Below are 15,555 nucleotides of genomic sequence, written 5' to 3'. Positions count from 1 at the left end.
GGAACCTGAAGTAGGCGGGACACTCACATCTGCGTGACTCCTCCAGGCTGCGCCACCTCACAGGTTCTCGTTCCTTTCCTCTTAACTACAAAGATCAGGCAAAACACTTCACAAACAATGGCCTCTAAGAACCATGAGAACGTCTAATAGATGTTGGTCCACCAACTTTCATGTGGTCCTTTTCTTGTAACACCTCTCAACTATAAAAAGAATTACTTTAAAACTCACATCTATATACTTAAAAAAGAAATCTTGAAGCCTTAGCCATTGTCTCCTTCTGTTTATATGAACATTCGTCTTTGACCTGAAGCCTGAGCTATCTTTTTCTGGTTAGATTACCTGGGCGGAGTTACTGTTTAATAGTAGAGATCCTGGACATTAGCCCATGAATGTAAGAAAAGACAAATTATCTTGTTTGAACACCACCCTTATAAAACTTTATACCCCTCAAAACTTCTTAGAATCACTTTTTGTTCTGGATTCTTAGTTTATACACAAAAGGATTTAGCACCTGAGAACAAATATTGCCCCTTACCCTGCTACTCTTGGTTTTTATACCTTTAATATAAAGGCCAGGTTTAGTCTCATTTCTAAGAACTGGGTGAGCTTGATGGGCAGGTTCCTTCTGTGGCCAGTAGGGTGCTACCACTGTGCGGCCTTCCTGCACCAAAACACATCACAGATACAAGCTGTGGGGCATAGGGTAGAAACTACTTTTCAGTGGGATTCAAGCCCTTTGCCCTAAGGAGGAGCCTGGATGATAAAACAGCAGTGACCAGGTCAAGCAGAGGTTGAAATGAAAGACAGAATACTTTGCATAGTACAGAATACGATTGTAATGGAGGGGGACACTGGAAGTCTAAGTCTGACAAGCAGACGGTAAGTACTCCCATGGGGACTGACTTGTGAGTTTCTATCTGAGCCTTGCTGTGAAGACCCAGTAACCAAGATTAAGATGCACATTACTCTGTGGACAGTACACTGCGTAAAATGAGAAACCACCTCGGATGTGGTTAAGAGGAGAACGTTAATAAGGATTACAGTATCTCAGACTAACAGGATGAGAGTCACAGGTTTGAAGCCACTGGGGATTTGTGTTCTTGTTCTGATAGAAAGAGTACTAGAAAGAGTAGGTGCCTCAGATATATGCATTGGGCCCACAGGAAACAGCAGTTGGACCCTTGGGGCCCTCTTCACAAGTCTTGTTTACATTGTCCTTTCTAAGAGCTTATGTTGTCTGAATACATCACCAACCTTTCCATCTTCTTGCTGTTTTTCATAGACTTTCATGTAGCCCTGGATAGCCTCAGACTCCAGATCTTCTTGCTTTCACCATCTAATCTTAAAAACAACAGCAGCAACAAACAAACAAAAACATAAAAGCAGACAAGCTAGACTCAAATCCTCTTTCAGGAAGAAAAATCCTGACTTTTCAGCATTGTTAGTCAGGTTCTATCAAACCGGCCATAGTAATACTTTGTTTCCGTACCATGGCTTTTGAGAAAAACTGTTCTAACTTTATGTGACTGGGACTGGATCACTCAATTGGACTCTATAGGAATTGGGATAGATTTGTTTAACTGTCTCTGGGAATGCAGGTGGCAGCAACTTCCCAAGATTATAGCCTCTCTGAGTCAACAGACTTAAAGATTTTAATGAGCTCTCTCCGTGTAGACATTGATACTTTATGTGAATTGGCATCTTTTCATGAAACATTCAAACTAGATCTTCCTGGCTTCGTGAAGTGTGAAATGAGGGTAAAGAGTGAGTTTAAATCATTTACCAAGGTCACCCAGTGAGGTCTAAAACGGTGAGGCCCAGGTTCCTGTTTTCATGGTCTCTGACTCTCAGAATATTTTCTACATTCAAATAAATGTATGTGACATGGCCAAGTTCAGGTAGCTCCGAGGAACTGCTTAGTAACTGCCATTATGCTTAAAAGTCCCTCTATCTCTGCATCCTTATGACTATGTTTTGCCCTAGCTCCTCCCATGTAAACCCTCCTTCTCTCTGCTTCCTGTAAGCCATGAAGAAACTCCTCTGCCTTCATGCCTCATACATGGAGCCATGTGAACATGAACCAATGTGCTAAAAGACACCTTTCATCCTTTGAGTTGTTGGAGTCGGACATCTTGTCACAGCCTCAGCAACCAAAATAGCTAATACAGAAATGCTGGGAGTCTAGGGAGAAGACTTGTTACTGTCTTTCACAGATCTTGAGCAGATTTTCAAATGTGTAAAGTTCAAAATTATACAAAACCAGCTGCAAGCACACTGCTTACCATTTTAAAATGCTTCTTGTCAGAAAAGGATTTCAGATACACAATAGGACAGACTCAGACATAAAAGACCTCTAAACGAGACACAGTGTTTTAAAAAATGTACACAGGCTTGGGAGAGAGAAGAAAGAGTATAGACAGTTATAAAAAGAAGTAAATTTTTTAAAGAGACAGTAAAAGTAATTTTACAGAGTACAGACAGTCATAGATTAAAGGAGTAAAGAAAAAATAAGCCACATAAAGATGGAAAACACACAGAGAGTCTAGATTATGCATATTATTGCATTTTCTTTGAAATTTTTGTCTGCAGAGAGACATTTGTTTTTGGAGGTTTCTAAGCTAAACCAACATATATATTTTAAAGGTAATTTGACTTTAAAATTTGAGTCTAAGGCTATGTTGCTTTGGAAAAGAGGTTCTGCTTTTGTTTCCACAGAGCATGGGAACCTGTGAATTCCTTCCAGGCTAATGTGGTTTGATAGAACAAGATTCCCCAAAAAGTCTCTGTGAACATCTAAAAATACTTCACCCAACAAACAGCAGAAAGCAGTTTGGAGAAAACTATGCCCAATTCCCAAAATGATTGTTTATAAATGTTTATTTTCATTTTAAAAGGGTTGTTTATAATAATGGTCACAGTCAATTTCTTAAAGAAATAAGAAGGATATGATATAAATACTTATATTGGTATGGATCTTGGTCTATTGATACAAATTTAAGGTTGATTTTTGTTACCCTGTGTATATATATTTCTGCTCTTATTTAAGATATTGTGTTTGTGTAGCTCATTTAAAAATGTAATGTATAATTAAAAATTACAGATTAATAGTCATTTATGTAAATCTTGGTCTCTGGCCTCCATCTTTGGAGGCCCCACCCCTGTACCCATCAAACCTTGACTCCTCCCATGAGGAAGGTCAAGTCAGCCCGCGAAACCTTGACCCTTTTCCAAAGGAGATCAGGACCACTTCCCCAGTCTATTTAAACTGCTCCCCGGAAGTTCCTTTGTGGTCTCCTCCCACTCCCCCCCATGGTCGCATTGGCAGCTTCCCAATTCCCCTCAGGGCCACCTGAGAATGCAGGAATCCTATTAAACCTGGATATCCTTTAATTTGGCTTGTTGTGATTTGGCTTGAATGGGATTTTTGCGTGTTAGAAAATATTTTTAACAATTTATCATAGTCAAACTTGTAGTCATGTTAGTTAGGTTTTCTAGATATGCAGAGATTTATTTCAGTTAGATAGATAATCTTCAACATTGTAAAGAACTACAGAACATGGCATTTAAAAGGTTTTAAGAACTTAGACTTCTTTTGACAGTGAGACATGTCTCTTTCTGGCAGCACCAATTATTTCAGAGAGATTGAGGGGCATCAGAGAAACTTATTATGGGATTTGTCTTCAATGTGACAAGGCTAGCCATTTAGGCAAGAATCTGTTCTTGCCTGGACTATTTGATGGTATGCTGTATGAACTGGACATGTAGGACCCACAGAAAAGTGACTAGTGAACTTGCCTAAAGAAGGTGAGACAGTCCTTCAGGGTTCCCTCTTCACAGTAGAAACTGCCAGACATACTGCAGGACACAGAAGAAAGCAACTGATGAACTTCGCCAGTACATGGCAGACTAGATCTTCAAATTTCCTGCTTCATGGAAAAGTCTGCCAGATACTATGGGTCTTTAGGCTGAAGATGGATGCACCAACATTACAGAAAAACTTTTAATGACTGTTCAGGCAGCAAGATGTTTCTGTCAATTCTAGAGCTTTGTAAGCTGTTCATAATGCACTTCCTGTTTACTTAGGTATATCCTTCTGGTCTTTGAAGAGTTGAAGACAGTTATAGTTTTCCTTATTTATGATAAAGAATAAACTAGATATAAAACTTTAGATTTACAAAGACTGAATAAATGATAGAGTATTTTCTTTAATTTGCCAAATATAAATGGATTAAATATTGTAACTGTAATTCTTGCCTGATAACTGTTTTGCATTTGTAATTTTACTAAGGGGAGATGATGTGGGATATCCTTCTGTATATGTGTTGTTTTTAATTGGTTGATGAATAAAGCTGTTTGGGCCAATAGCTTAACAGAGTAAAGCCAGACAGGAAATCAGAACAGAGATAGAGAGAGAGAGTAGGTGGAATCAATGAGAGACTATGTGGCTGTCGAAGGAGAAAGACACACAGAAACTTTACCATTAGGTCACAGAATTGTGGTGATACATAGATTAATAGAAATGGGTTAATTCATGATATAAGAAATATGCCTGAGTCACTGGCCAAACAGTGTTGTAATTAATATAGTTTCTGTGTGATTATTCGGGTCTGGGCATCCGGGAAAACAATGACCAGTCTCCATCTATACCCATGAAAATGAGGCAGGAAGCCAGATGTCTATGTGCCTTTTATTTGAACTCACTGAACTTCGGAAATTCCAACACTAGCAGCATGTGTCCTGTGTTTTCTCTTATTTTGGAAAGGGCTCTTCACCTTCTAGTCAAGTAGACAGATCTGTTCATTCCGATAGAGATGTGGTTGATGTCTTAAACATCTCTAGTGGATTCTGCACCACAGGAGGTGAGTAGGAGCACCTACCCATCTGGTCAACTTTGGATCAAACTTTATGTGCACAGGTTTGCCCAACTGTGATTTTTATCCCCAAGATAGAAGAGGAGGGATTTAGTTTTAGAATTTTTAAGAAGTCTTGTCCTTGGGGAAATGACTGGAACTCCTCCATCTCCAAGGATCTTCTAGTGGCAAAGTAAGTACAAGCTTCTTTGCTTGAAGAAACTATAGGTGATATGGAATCTCTTGGGTGCAGACATTAGCGACAAGCATCCTATTTTGGAATAGAAGAGGATGCATAGTTTAAAGTGCAGTGTTCCCCCACTGGACTTATTGCTTCTCTGGAGGCAATCTTGTCTGATTCTCAATGTGGACTTGAATCTCTTCTCTTGTGCAAATTATTACTGCTGCCCTTCAAAGAACCCTGAAGGGTGGGCATTCTCTTACTGTTTAGGTGGCTGCTCATGGATGATTAGACTTGAAGATTTAACTAGCAGAAAGAAGAAATGCAGGCCTGACTGCCCAGGCAGCTCTGGATGTTGCAGACATCTTTTTGAAGCCCTGATGCAATCTAACCCCTATTTATGGGGTGTAGACTTTATGTAAAGGAAATATCCTCTGTTGTCATATTATAGAAAAACCTCTATTGATGTGGAATTCACTTCTGTATGCTATGAATGTGTTTTATTGCCATTAGTTAATAAAGAATCTAAGAATCTTCTTTGGGCCTATGGCAGTGCAGAATAGGGCAAAGCTGGAATTCTGAGCAGAGATAAAGGAGGAAAAGGGGCAGAGTCAGAGAGATGCCATGTAGCTGCTGAAGGAGACAGATGCCCTGGAACCTTACTGGTAAACCACGAGCCTTGTGGTAAAATATAAAATAATAGAAATGGGTTAATTCAGGATGTAAGCGCTATCTAGGAATACACTAGAGTCATTGACCAAGCAGTATTGCAATTAACATAGTTTCTGTGTGATTATGTTGTGTCTAGGCAGCCAGGAACAAATAAACAGCCTCTGCTTATACTCTATTCTAGGCAAGAGCTAAGAACTTGGAGGGTATTCTAGTTTTATACTGTTGCTATTATAAAATGCTCCAATTGAAATCAATCCTGGATAGGGCAGGGACTGTTTCCCCTTATACTTGTAGGTCACAGTTCATCACAGAGGAAACTCATCAAAGAAACTCAAGGAAGAAGCCTGGAGACAGGAACCATTGAAGAACACTACTTATGGGCTCACTGTCTGACTCCTTCCTTCTCTTCTTAGGTTGCTTTCTTATACTTCCCAGGACCTCCTGCCTAGAGATGGGTGCCCCAAAATAGACTGGGCCCTCCAATATCGGTTAATAACACAATTCCCCCATAGACATGCCTACAATCTCATCTGTTGATCTAATATCAGTTTCTCATTGGGAACTTTTCTCTAAGATGACTCCAGGCTGTGTTGAGGTGACAAAGCTAAGTAGGTCAGAAGGCCATAGGTTTTGGAGATGGGACCATTGGCATCATTTTGACCAGAGCATGAGGCAAGGAGATTCTTAAACACTGCTTCTTGTTGAAGGATAAGCTGTGTCCAGGAAGGTGCAAGTAAAAACACATTTTGGGCTCTGAGTCTTCAAGTGTAAAGGTTAATAGAGCTGTAGAATTATTTTTTACTTTATAATTTCTTTCTGATACCTTGGACTGATAGTCAAAGACTCTTATTAACAACTATAACTCAAAACAACAAAACAAAACAAAATAAAAGAGAAAGCAAAAGCTGGGTAATCCTAGCATTTGGCTGGTAGATCTCTGTAGGAGGCTTGGAGATCTTTGTGCTCATACACATGCACTAAAACCTGGAATTTTAAGCATACATGGTTGTTCCTTTTTTCCCCCCAACACAGGGTTTCTCTGTGTAGCTGGGGCTGTTCTGAATCTCATTCTGTAGACCAGGTTGGCCTCAAACTCCTCCTTCTTCTACCTCCTGAGTACTGGGATTAAAGGTGTGTGCCACCACTGACCAGCTGGTTTGTTCCTCTAGGGGGATTAAATGGACAGAAGGCTGGAAAGGACTTGCTCTCTAGTCTGGTGACTTTTGCTCTATCTGTGTGGTCAGAGGTTTTCTGGCATTGAAAATGAATGACCTTTGTCTTAGGGTTTATTGCTGTGAAGTGACACCATGACCATGGCAACTCTTTCTTCTTTTTTTATAGTTTTTTTGGGAAGGGTTTGTCTGACTGTCCTGGAACTATCTCTTGTAAACCAAACTGGCCTTGAACTCTCAGAGATCTGCCTGTAAAGCACTTGTCACCAAGGCTGCCAACCCTCATTCAATACCCAGATGGAAGGAGAGAACCAGCTCCTAAAAGTTGCCCTCTGAGCCGGGCGGTGATGGCGCACGCCTTTAATCCCAGCACTCGGGAGGCAGAGGCAGGCAGATCTCTGGGAGTTCAGCCAGCCTGGTCTACAAGAGTTAGTTCCAGGACAGGAACCAAAAAGCTACGGAGAAACCCTGTCTCGAAAAACCAAAAAAAAAAAAAAAAAAAAAAGTTGCCCTCTGACCTTTACACATGCACTGTGCACATATGTATGTATGGGTGCACACATGTGCACGTGCATGCACACACACAAATGTAACAAGCTTTGTGATGAGGGTAGCTAAAAAACAGAGCAGGAGGGATAAGGTACTACAAGATGGTCTGGTGACGGGCCAGAAGGAAGAAGCCAGGGAAGGAAGGAAACAGAGAGAGAAAAAGAGAGAGGAAGAATGTTCTATGATCACAAAGTAGTAACTTACTCAAATCTGTACTATTATGTACAAAATATACAATTTCAACCAAAAAAATGAAGCCTGTTGAAGATGTCCTTCAATGGAAGAATGGATGAAGAAAGTGTGGAATATATACACATTAGAGTACTACTCTGTGGTAAAAAAACAATGACTTCTCAAATTTTGCATGCAAATGGATGGAAATAGAAAATACTATCCTGAGTGAGGTAACCCAGACCCAAAAAGAAGATCATGGGATGTACTCACTCATAATTGGTTTCTAGCCATGGATAGGGGCCACTGAGTCTATAATTTGTGATCCTAAAGAAGCTAAGCAAGAGGGTAAACCTAAGGAAAAACATATAGTTATCCTCCTGGCTATGGGAAATAGACAAGATTGCCGGGCAAAAAATTGGAATCTTGGGGGTGGGGTGGGATGGGGGTAAGGGGAGATGGGGAGAGAAAAGTGTGAAGGAGAGGATGAGGGGAACTTGGGGAAACGGGATGATTGGGGATAAAGGAAGGTTGGATAGGGGAGCAGGGAAACTCATATCTTAGTTAAGGGAGCCACCTAAGGGTTGGCAAGAGACTTGAACTTGGAGTGGCTACCAGGTGCCCAGGGCAATGTCCCCAGTTAGTTCCTTGGGCACCTGAGGATAGGGAACCTGAAATGAACCTATCCTATAGCCATACTGATGAATATCTTGCATATCACCATAGAACCTTCATCTAGCGATGGATGGAGATAGAGACAGAGACCCACACTGGAGCACCGGACTGAGCTCCCAAGGTCCTAATGAGGAGCAGAAGGAGGGAGAACATGAACAAGGAAGTCAGGACCACGAGGGGTGCACCCACCCACTGAGACAGTGGGGCCGATCTATCGGGAGCTCACCAAGGCCAGCTGGACTGTGACTGAAAAAGCATGGGATAAAACCGGACTCTCTGAACATGGCGGACAATGAGAGCTGACGAGAGGCCAAGGACAATGGCACGGGGTTTTGATCCTACTTCATGTTCTGGCTTTGTGGGAGCCTAGACAGTTTGGATGTTCACCTTCCTAGACCTGGATGAAGGGGGGAGGTCCTTGGACTTTCCACAGGGCAGGGAACCCTGACTGCTCTTGGGACTGGAGAGGGAGGAGAAGAGGAGTGGGGGAAGGGGGAGAGGACAGGAAGAGGGGGAGGGAAATGGGAGGCGGGGAGGAGGTGGAAGTTTTTTTTTTCAATAAAAAAAATAAAAAATAAAAAAAAATGAGCTTGATTTCTTTAGAACATATGTGTGGTGTTACTGGACCCATCTGCTTTATTCTACCCTGAAGTCACTCCCTAAGATCTATAAGTCATATCCAAGACTCTAAATGTCTTAAGCTAATTTAAAGAATCTTTTTAAATCAATTTTTTGTTGAACTCTATATTTTCTCTACTCCCTTCCCCGCTTCTCCTTTCCCCTTCAACTCTTTCTCAAGGTCCTCATGCTCCCAATTCGCTCAGGAGGTCTTAAAGTCTTAAAACATTAGTGTTTAACATCTACCTACAACTCATTCAAGCTAACCTATATCTTTCCTTAATTCTTCTTTCCTCATTTAAAAAAAAATAATCTACCAATGTCATCACAGGAGTTCTGGAAAAGGAAAGAGCCAGACGCCTCATTCACAACTACAATCTCATTTACAACTTGTCCCTGAGTCATCGGAGAATTGACCTGGCCTTGCGGGGATTCCATTCTGGAAAAAACTTAATCTTAGAGCCAGCACTGCGGTATTTGAAGGAGCTGTAAAAAAACAAGCATGCACCCTGAGAACAGATGTTTCCTTCATCTTCCCATTACCTGAACTTGTGCTTTTCCTCAATCTGCATGCTGGGATAGAGGCTCTGTCTGAGCTGAGACAGATATAGTTGTTCTACCTACTTTTGCCTTGTATTTGGCCCTCAGGAGGAGCTGTTTACAATGATTAGAGAAATCTGGTTTTCTCTTCTGATCTAACAAGAGTCCAATCATTAACTTGCTCTTCTGTTCTTATAGAGCTTATTATCAATGTGTTTGATGCTTTTTTCTACATTGCTAACTGCTTTTGTAAACAACATGAGTTGATGTGTCAAAAAGCATGCAAGATGGTGTTAACTCACCAGAATATCTAATGAAGAGTCAACTCAATAAATATTTTTGTTGGAAAAAAAAAGAAAGGTAGAGGACAAAATGACACATTTATATGGGGTGGGGCATAGAGCAAGTTCATAGACGGCATGGATATGGGAATTTTCCAATAGGAAAACTTTCAAAAATTTCTATTATTATATGGCAAAGTCCATAGCAAAAAAAAAAAAATAGACTGGCTGTGCACGGTAGCACACACTTTTAATTCAGGCACTTAGGAGGTTGAGTCAGGTGGATCTCTGAATTTGTGGCTAGTCTGGCCTATGTTGCAAGTTCCAGGATAGCCAGTGCTACACAGAGAAACCTTATTTCAAAAAAATTGCAGAAAGGTGAACATGCAAACTATTGAAAATCAAAGACAAAGAGGTAATTCCCAAAGACAACCAGAGAAGAAGGTCAAATTAGTTATAATAAGTGTTATGACAGACTGCCAGGAACCATGCTAACAGACACAATTCTTACAAAACTTAAAAAAACACTATGAGATTCAGAGCCTTAGCAATATGACTTTTAAAAATTGAGTAATAATATTTCCTTATATTTTTGTTTGTGAGTCTAGCCTTTAATGGCTGAGCCATCTCTCCAGCTCAAAATGTTTTCTTTTAAGATAAGTAAAGACATAATTCTTTACCAGGAGTTCTTTATCATGGAGGAATATGAAACCAGCAGTCAAGTTAATTCTGTACAAAGAAATGTGATTATGGAAGTGAAGAAGAATCGACCACCCTGCACTTTCAATTCCTCCACAAGATAAACAGTTTTATCCAGCAAATATGGCAGATGCTGCCCAGTGCACTGAGCGCATACGAAAGTCAAATGCGTAACAGCAAAGGCCCAGAGAATGCAACAGGACCAGTCAAGAAAACTATCTTGAAAACCTTATGTTGCCTAGGAAGTAGCATATTATTTAAATGCTCACTAAACAAGAAAAAGATTGTACTTGTCTCTTGTCAAGTGATGTTCTGCGCTGCCAACAGCAAAGTCTTCCCCAGATGCACCCTCTGTACCTTGGATCAGATCCTTCCCGGAGTTACCCATGAAGCCTTTTGTACTTGTGGTCTACGGGAGTTCTGTGACTCATTCAATGAAATCACACCATGGCATCAATCAGGTATGAACTGACATGTCAGGGTTCATGGTCACATTCCACTTACCACATTGCAGTGCGCGCGATGACATTCAGCAAGGACACCCACTTCAGAACCATGCCCTAGAAGCTCCAGATGCTGTGGATTTCTGTTGGTTCCTCACCTGTCAACTGCCACGTCTTCTCATCTGTCAGGAAGTAAAAGAAACAGCTGTGAGTCACATGTTCATTAAAAAAACCAAACAAACCCAGAACCACAGGCTGGCAGGTCACCCTGGAACAGCTCCAGCACATTCCTGAAGTTGTGGCTTGGAGGTGGCAGATGGCAGTATTACACCGTGCTCTTTCAAAGGAAATGATATCTTTCCTAGGGCCGAGAACAGAACTGAGCTGAACAGAAGCTGCCTCCCATGATGACCAGCTGTGCGGCTGCATATGTAAAGTGTTATGTGGTAGACGATGTGTTCTTTATGCCTGATGCTTTTGTGACTATGGCATGCACGACTGTTGGCATACATATGCTGGGTTCTCAGAGCTCTCTCTTGGTCAGCAGCCAAGGTTCAGGTGCCCCCGATGTTCAGTACACCTGTGTTCATCTGCTTTGCTTCTTTATGTCCTTTATAAGCAGAGGAGGCTGGAGGTGATGTGCCGAGTATAGTATATATATGGTATACTTAGCAGCTTTCTAGTCTCTTCTGATGGACGTCAGGCTGCCTTTCCATGGCCCTAGGCAGCCAGTATCTAGCTGTACTCTTGAGTCTGGGACCGGATACATCAGCAATGATCCTGGGCATGGGTTTACAAAGATAGAATCTTCCTGATCAATGGCAACTTATGCAATGATCAGATTTAGTTTTCATGTACAGATTGGATTGTTCAGAAGATGGATTTCCTCCCACCCTGCCCTCTCTGCCCTGCCTTCTGCACCCTGGCCTGCCTCTCACTCCATGCCCCGCCCTGCCCTCCTTGCCCTCCCTACCTTGCTCCTCCCTCCATGCCCTGCCCTGCTCTGGCTGCCCTCCCTGCCTCCCCCTAGCTTGCCTCCTTTCCTTTCTGTCTTCTACCAATTTCTCTCTTTTCTTTCTGCTTTGATTCAATGTTAGGGATTAAGCACAGAGCCTTGTACATGCTGGGCAAGTGGTCTATTTGTTTTGATACAATGCTGCATTGCTTACGTTGGCCTGGAATTAACTCTCTGTATAGCCCAGGCTCACTTCGATTTTGTGATCCTCTCACCTCAGTCTCCTAAGTACTTGAGATTATAGTCCTGCACCATGAAGCCAGGTTCTGTCTCTTCTGAAATGCTGAAATGTAGTACAACCCAGAACCTTCATTCTTTTCCAGTAGCTGAAGCAGAGAATCATGCTTCTTAAAAAGTGGTGTGGGCTATTTATGCCTTCAGGAGTGTGACTTTCTCTATAAATTCTTATCTGCAGTCAGCCATCCATGAGTAAGCGAAGTACATGGCTTTTGCAGACCAAGTGATAATTATCTCCAAATCAAGGAAAACTATGCTTGGGTCATATTCATAAATTCCAACGTGCAAGACTAGTGTCGTGTCCACAGAGGGACTGCAAATTCTGCAGATCAAACTGAAGAGGGTCATCCAGACTGCAAACCTGATGTACAACTCTGGGTCCTAAAGTGGAAGTTCTGAAATATTCCACTCCAGGATTTCTACAAATATCAGGATAAGAAAACAAATTCAGGGACCGGAAAGATGGTTCAGTGGTTAAGAGCATTGACTGTTCTTTTAGAGAACCCAGCTTCAATTCCCAGCACCCACCTGATTGCTTACATCCATTTTTAACTCTAGCCTGGAGGATCTGATGCTTCTGACCTCATGGGCATTGCATTTATATAGTGCACAGACATACCAACAAAACACCCATATACGTAAAATAAGAAGGTTAAAGGGAAGAAAGCAAAGAAGGAAGGAGGGAGGGAAGGAAGGAAAAGAGGAAGGAAGGAAGTAACTAGAATAACTGGGGGAAACAAACCAGATAATAGTAAGTTAAAACAGAAATTGGGTTCATTTATGTACAGCCAGCCTTTCACATCCATTGGTTCTCTCACTGTGGGTTCAACTAACCAATGATAAAAAGTTTTTATTTATCACATACAGACACTTTTTTCTTGTGTTATTCTCTAACTAAAAGAACAGAACAACTGTAATAATATCTTCCTGTTGCAGGAATAGAGCGTCATACTCCAAAGCAACTCATGCAAGAAAGTTTATTTTAGCTAGGGATTCAGAGTGCTAAAAGGCCATCATAGGAGAAAGGAATGGCGGCATACCACAGACATGGCATCAGCAGTGGAAAGTTGAGAGAAAACATCCTCAACCCCAAGCGTGAAGTTGAGAGAGAGCTCAAAGCGATCCCCAAGTGAGTCACTTCCTCTCGCCAGGCTGTGTCTTTTCAACCTCCCCGATCAGTGTTGCCAACTGGGGACCAAGTATTCAAATATCTGAGCCCATGGGGACATTCTTATTCAAACCACTGCAACACTTATTTTCCTTACAAATCCTTAGTGGTAACCACTAATATTACTTTTGAAAAGAAGAAATGATAACAATGCTTTATGGAGATTAAATGAAATATCCCAGTAGACAGAAGAAAAAGACACAGCCAAGGGAAGGAAATGAAGCTCAGGAAGTGACTCTCAAGGTCTCAAACATCAATCCAAAAATAGGAATAGCAGAATAGCAGTGACCTGAGATCTGAGTGTCTAAATCCACAAAGGGACAAGCTTGTCCTTGAAAAAGCCAGATCAAACATATTTTAGAATGAAGAAGTAACAAGAAAGAAAATGGATGCTTCTATTCAAAAGAATTTCCTTGTGGAAATTGATTTGAATTAGAGCTGTCAATATAGGCTCTTGTCTTCAAAATAGATCCACAGACTTATATTTGTACCTACACAAGTGTCTGTACACAGATGCATTCTGAAGCTCTGATCTCTAAGTTGCTTTACAACAACAACAATAATAATAATCAGTTCCCAGACTTTGATTTACAAACTCTCAATAAATAAAATCAGAGTTCCTGGGAGAAGCATTTGATTGATTCCAGGACTTTGAGATGGGACATAATAGCCTGGAACACTATATAAGACTTAGGTGTTACTTAAAAAACAAACAAACAAAAGCAACAGCAACAACAACAACAAAACAAGAACCAGAGGTCAGGCTAAAATTGTACAAAAACCTAAGCTGGGAGAATCCCAACTTCAAAAGCTGAAACAGTACAAGTCAAAAAAGGAGGGGAGGCACATGCTTGAGAAAGAAAATCTTTAAAAGAAGTTGTAATGGTCTGTCCTGTCTCTTTAAGAGACAAGCCACGCCCACTCTCTCCCCCATCCGCTGAGGCAGGCAGCTCTTCTTCCTTCCTGCTTGCAGCCTAAGTCTCCTCCTCTTTTCTGTCTCCCTCTTGAAGAGGCAGCTTTCATATCACCCTTCTCTCTCTCTCTCTCTCTCTCTCTCTCTCTCTCTCTCTCTCTCCCTTTTTCTCTATGCCTCTCTTCTCTTCTCCCCTTCTCCCTTTCCCCTCCATAACCCACTAAATAAATAACCTCACTCTGCATAGCATGCCTATCCAGCTATCTCTCACCCACTGCATGGCTCACTGCCCGGGATGGGACCAACTACCTTTGGAGACCTGTGGCGTGGTCTCATGCACTGTCCCTGCCTGTTCACACTGATATACACCCGGCCTATAGGGTGTCTTGTTATGCATCTTGTTATAGGCCTTGTGATGTCACCATTTTTCACAGGTTTTCATGGTTTCAGCTGTGGGTAGCAAGCCATCCATGTCCATCCCCCACACCTGGGGTGGATGCCTTTTAGAGGCCCTGAAAGCACAGGCCTTAATGCCTTACTTCTTCAGCTCCTACCCTCTCTCCAACAATGTCCTGCCAGCTCCATTTTCATGGGAGCTTTCTAACTACTTTCAGTGCACAGGCAAATGGAAAGTTTCTTCAGACTGTCCCTGCCACTGCTACTGCTGCCAACAAGATTGGTCAGATCCATGAGGCGGCTGTTTTCAATTCCAGCCTTTTGCTCCCCTCTGCAGCTTGGGGCATGGCAGCTTAGCCACAGGGTGGATCACGCCTCTAGGTCTCTCTTATTTATTAGCTTAAAATCTTTGCAGCTCAAGAATTTTGACTTTTCCATACAACATGTGACTGCTGCCATTTTGACTGAGTTCAGGTGACTTCACCACCATCTTAACTGAGGTTAGGTGACTTTACCACCATCTTAACTGATAGCCAGGTCAGGTGACCAAGTCCTGCCATCTTTACTGAGGTATACCCTGCCTGGTCCCCCGTTTTGCTTACGTTTTTGTCTCTAAATTCCTCTTGTTGACTCTGTTACATGTGTGTTTTGTGCAGTGGCATGCCTTTGGTGGGGCCCTCCAAGAGCATCTACTTTGCCCAATTCCTGTTCACTCTGTGTGCATGTTCGTACATGTAACTTAAATGCACCTATGTTTACTGTTAAATGTTATAATTGTCTGTTTATTGTATCTCATTCCAGACTATAAAACAATGAGTCTCATGTCTTAAACTGGTATGTACTTTTAAGCCTCTTACAACAATACAGTATATTTAATCCAACTCTGATTTAAAATATATTAAGCTGTTCTATACTATTGTCAGTTCTTCCATTAACCTTCTATTACAAGCAGTTTTTTCTTCTTTCTGTCTTTTT

The 15,555-nt window shown here is 41.6% G+C and overlaps 1 protein-coding gene across 5 annotated transcripts in view; it reads right to left on the bottom strand.

The window, feature by feature from the left end:
• Nxpe4 (neurexophilin and PC-esterase domain family member 4) overlaps positions 1 to 15,555 on the bottom strand; it is a 292,750-nt gene that overhangs the window by 9,605 nt on the left and 267,590 nt on the right. For 4 of the 5 annotated variants that reach the window (XM_057767686.1, XM_057767684.1, XM_057767689.1 and 1 more), the window contains 2 exons: positions 10,913 to 11,033; positions 1,255 to 1,341 (listed from right to left, as the gene is read on the bottom strand). In XM_057767686.1, coding sequence (XP_057623669.1) covers positions 1,255 to 1,280 — 26 coding nt within the window. In that variant the 5' untranslated portion in view covers positions 1,281 to 1,341; positions 10,913 to 11,033. The remainder of the gene's footprint in view (positions 1 to 1,254; positions 1,342 to 10,912; positions 11,034 to 15,555) is intronic. The other variant, XM_057767687.1, reaches the window with a different exon arrangement.

Source organism: Chionomys nivalis, chromosome 4, assembly GCF_950005125.1.
Source record: "Chionomys nivalis chromosome 4, mChiNiv1.1, whole genome shotgun sequence".
NCBI classification, from domain to species: domain Eukaryota; kingdom Metazoa; phylum Chordata; class Mammalia; order Rodentia; family Cricetidae; genus Chionomys; species Chionomys nivalis.
Note: the sequence above shows the minus strand (reverse complement) of the source record. Positions and strands in the feature narration are given on the sequence as shown.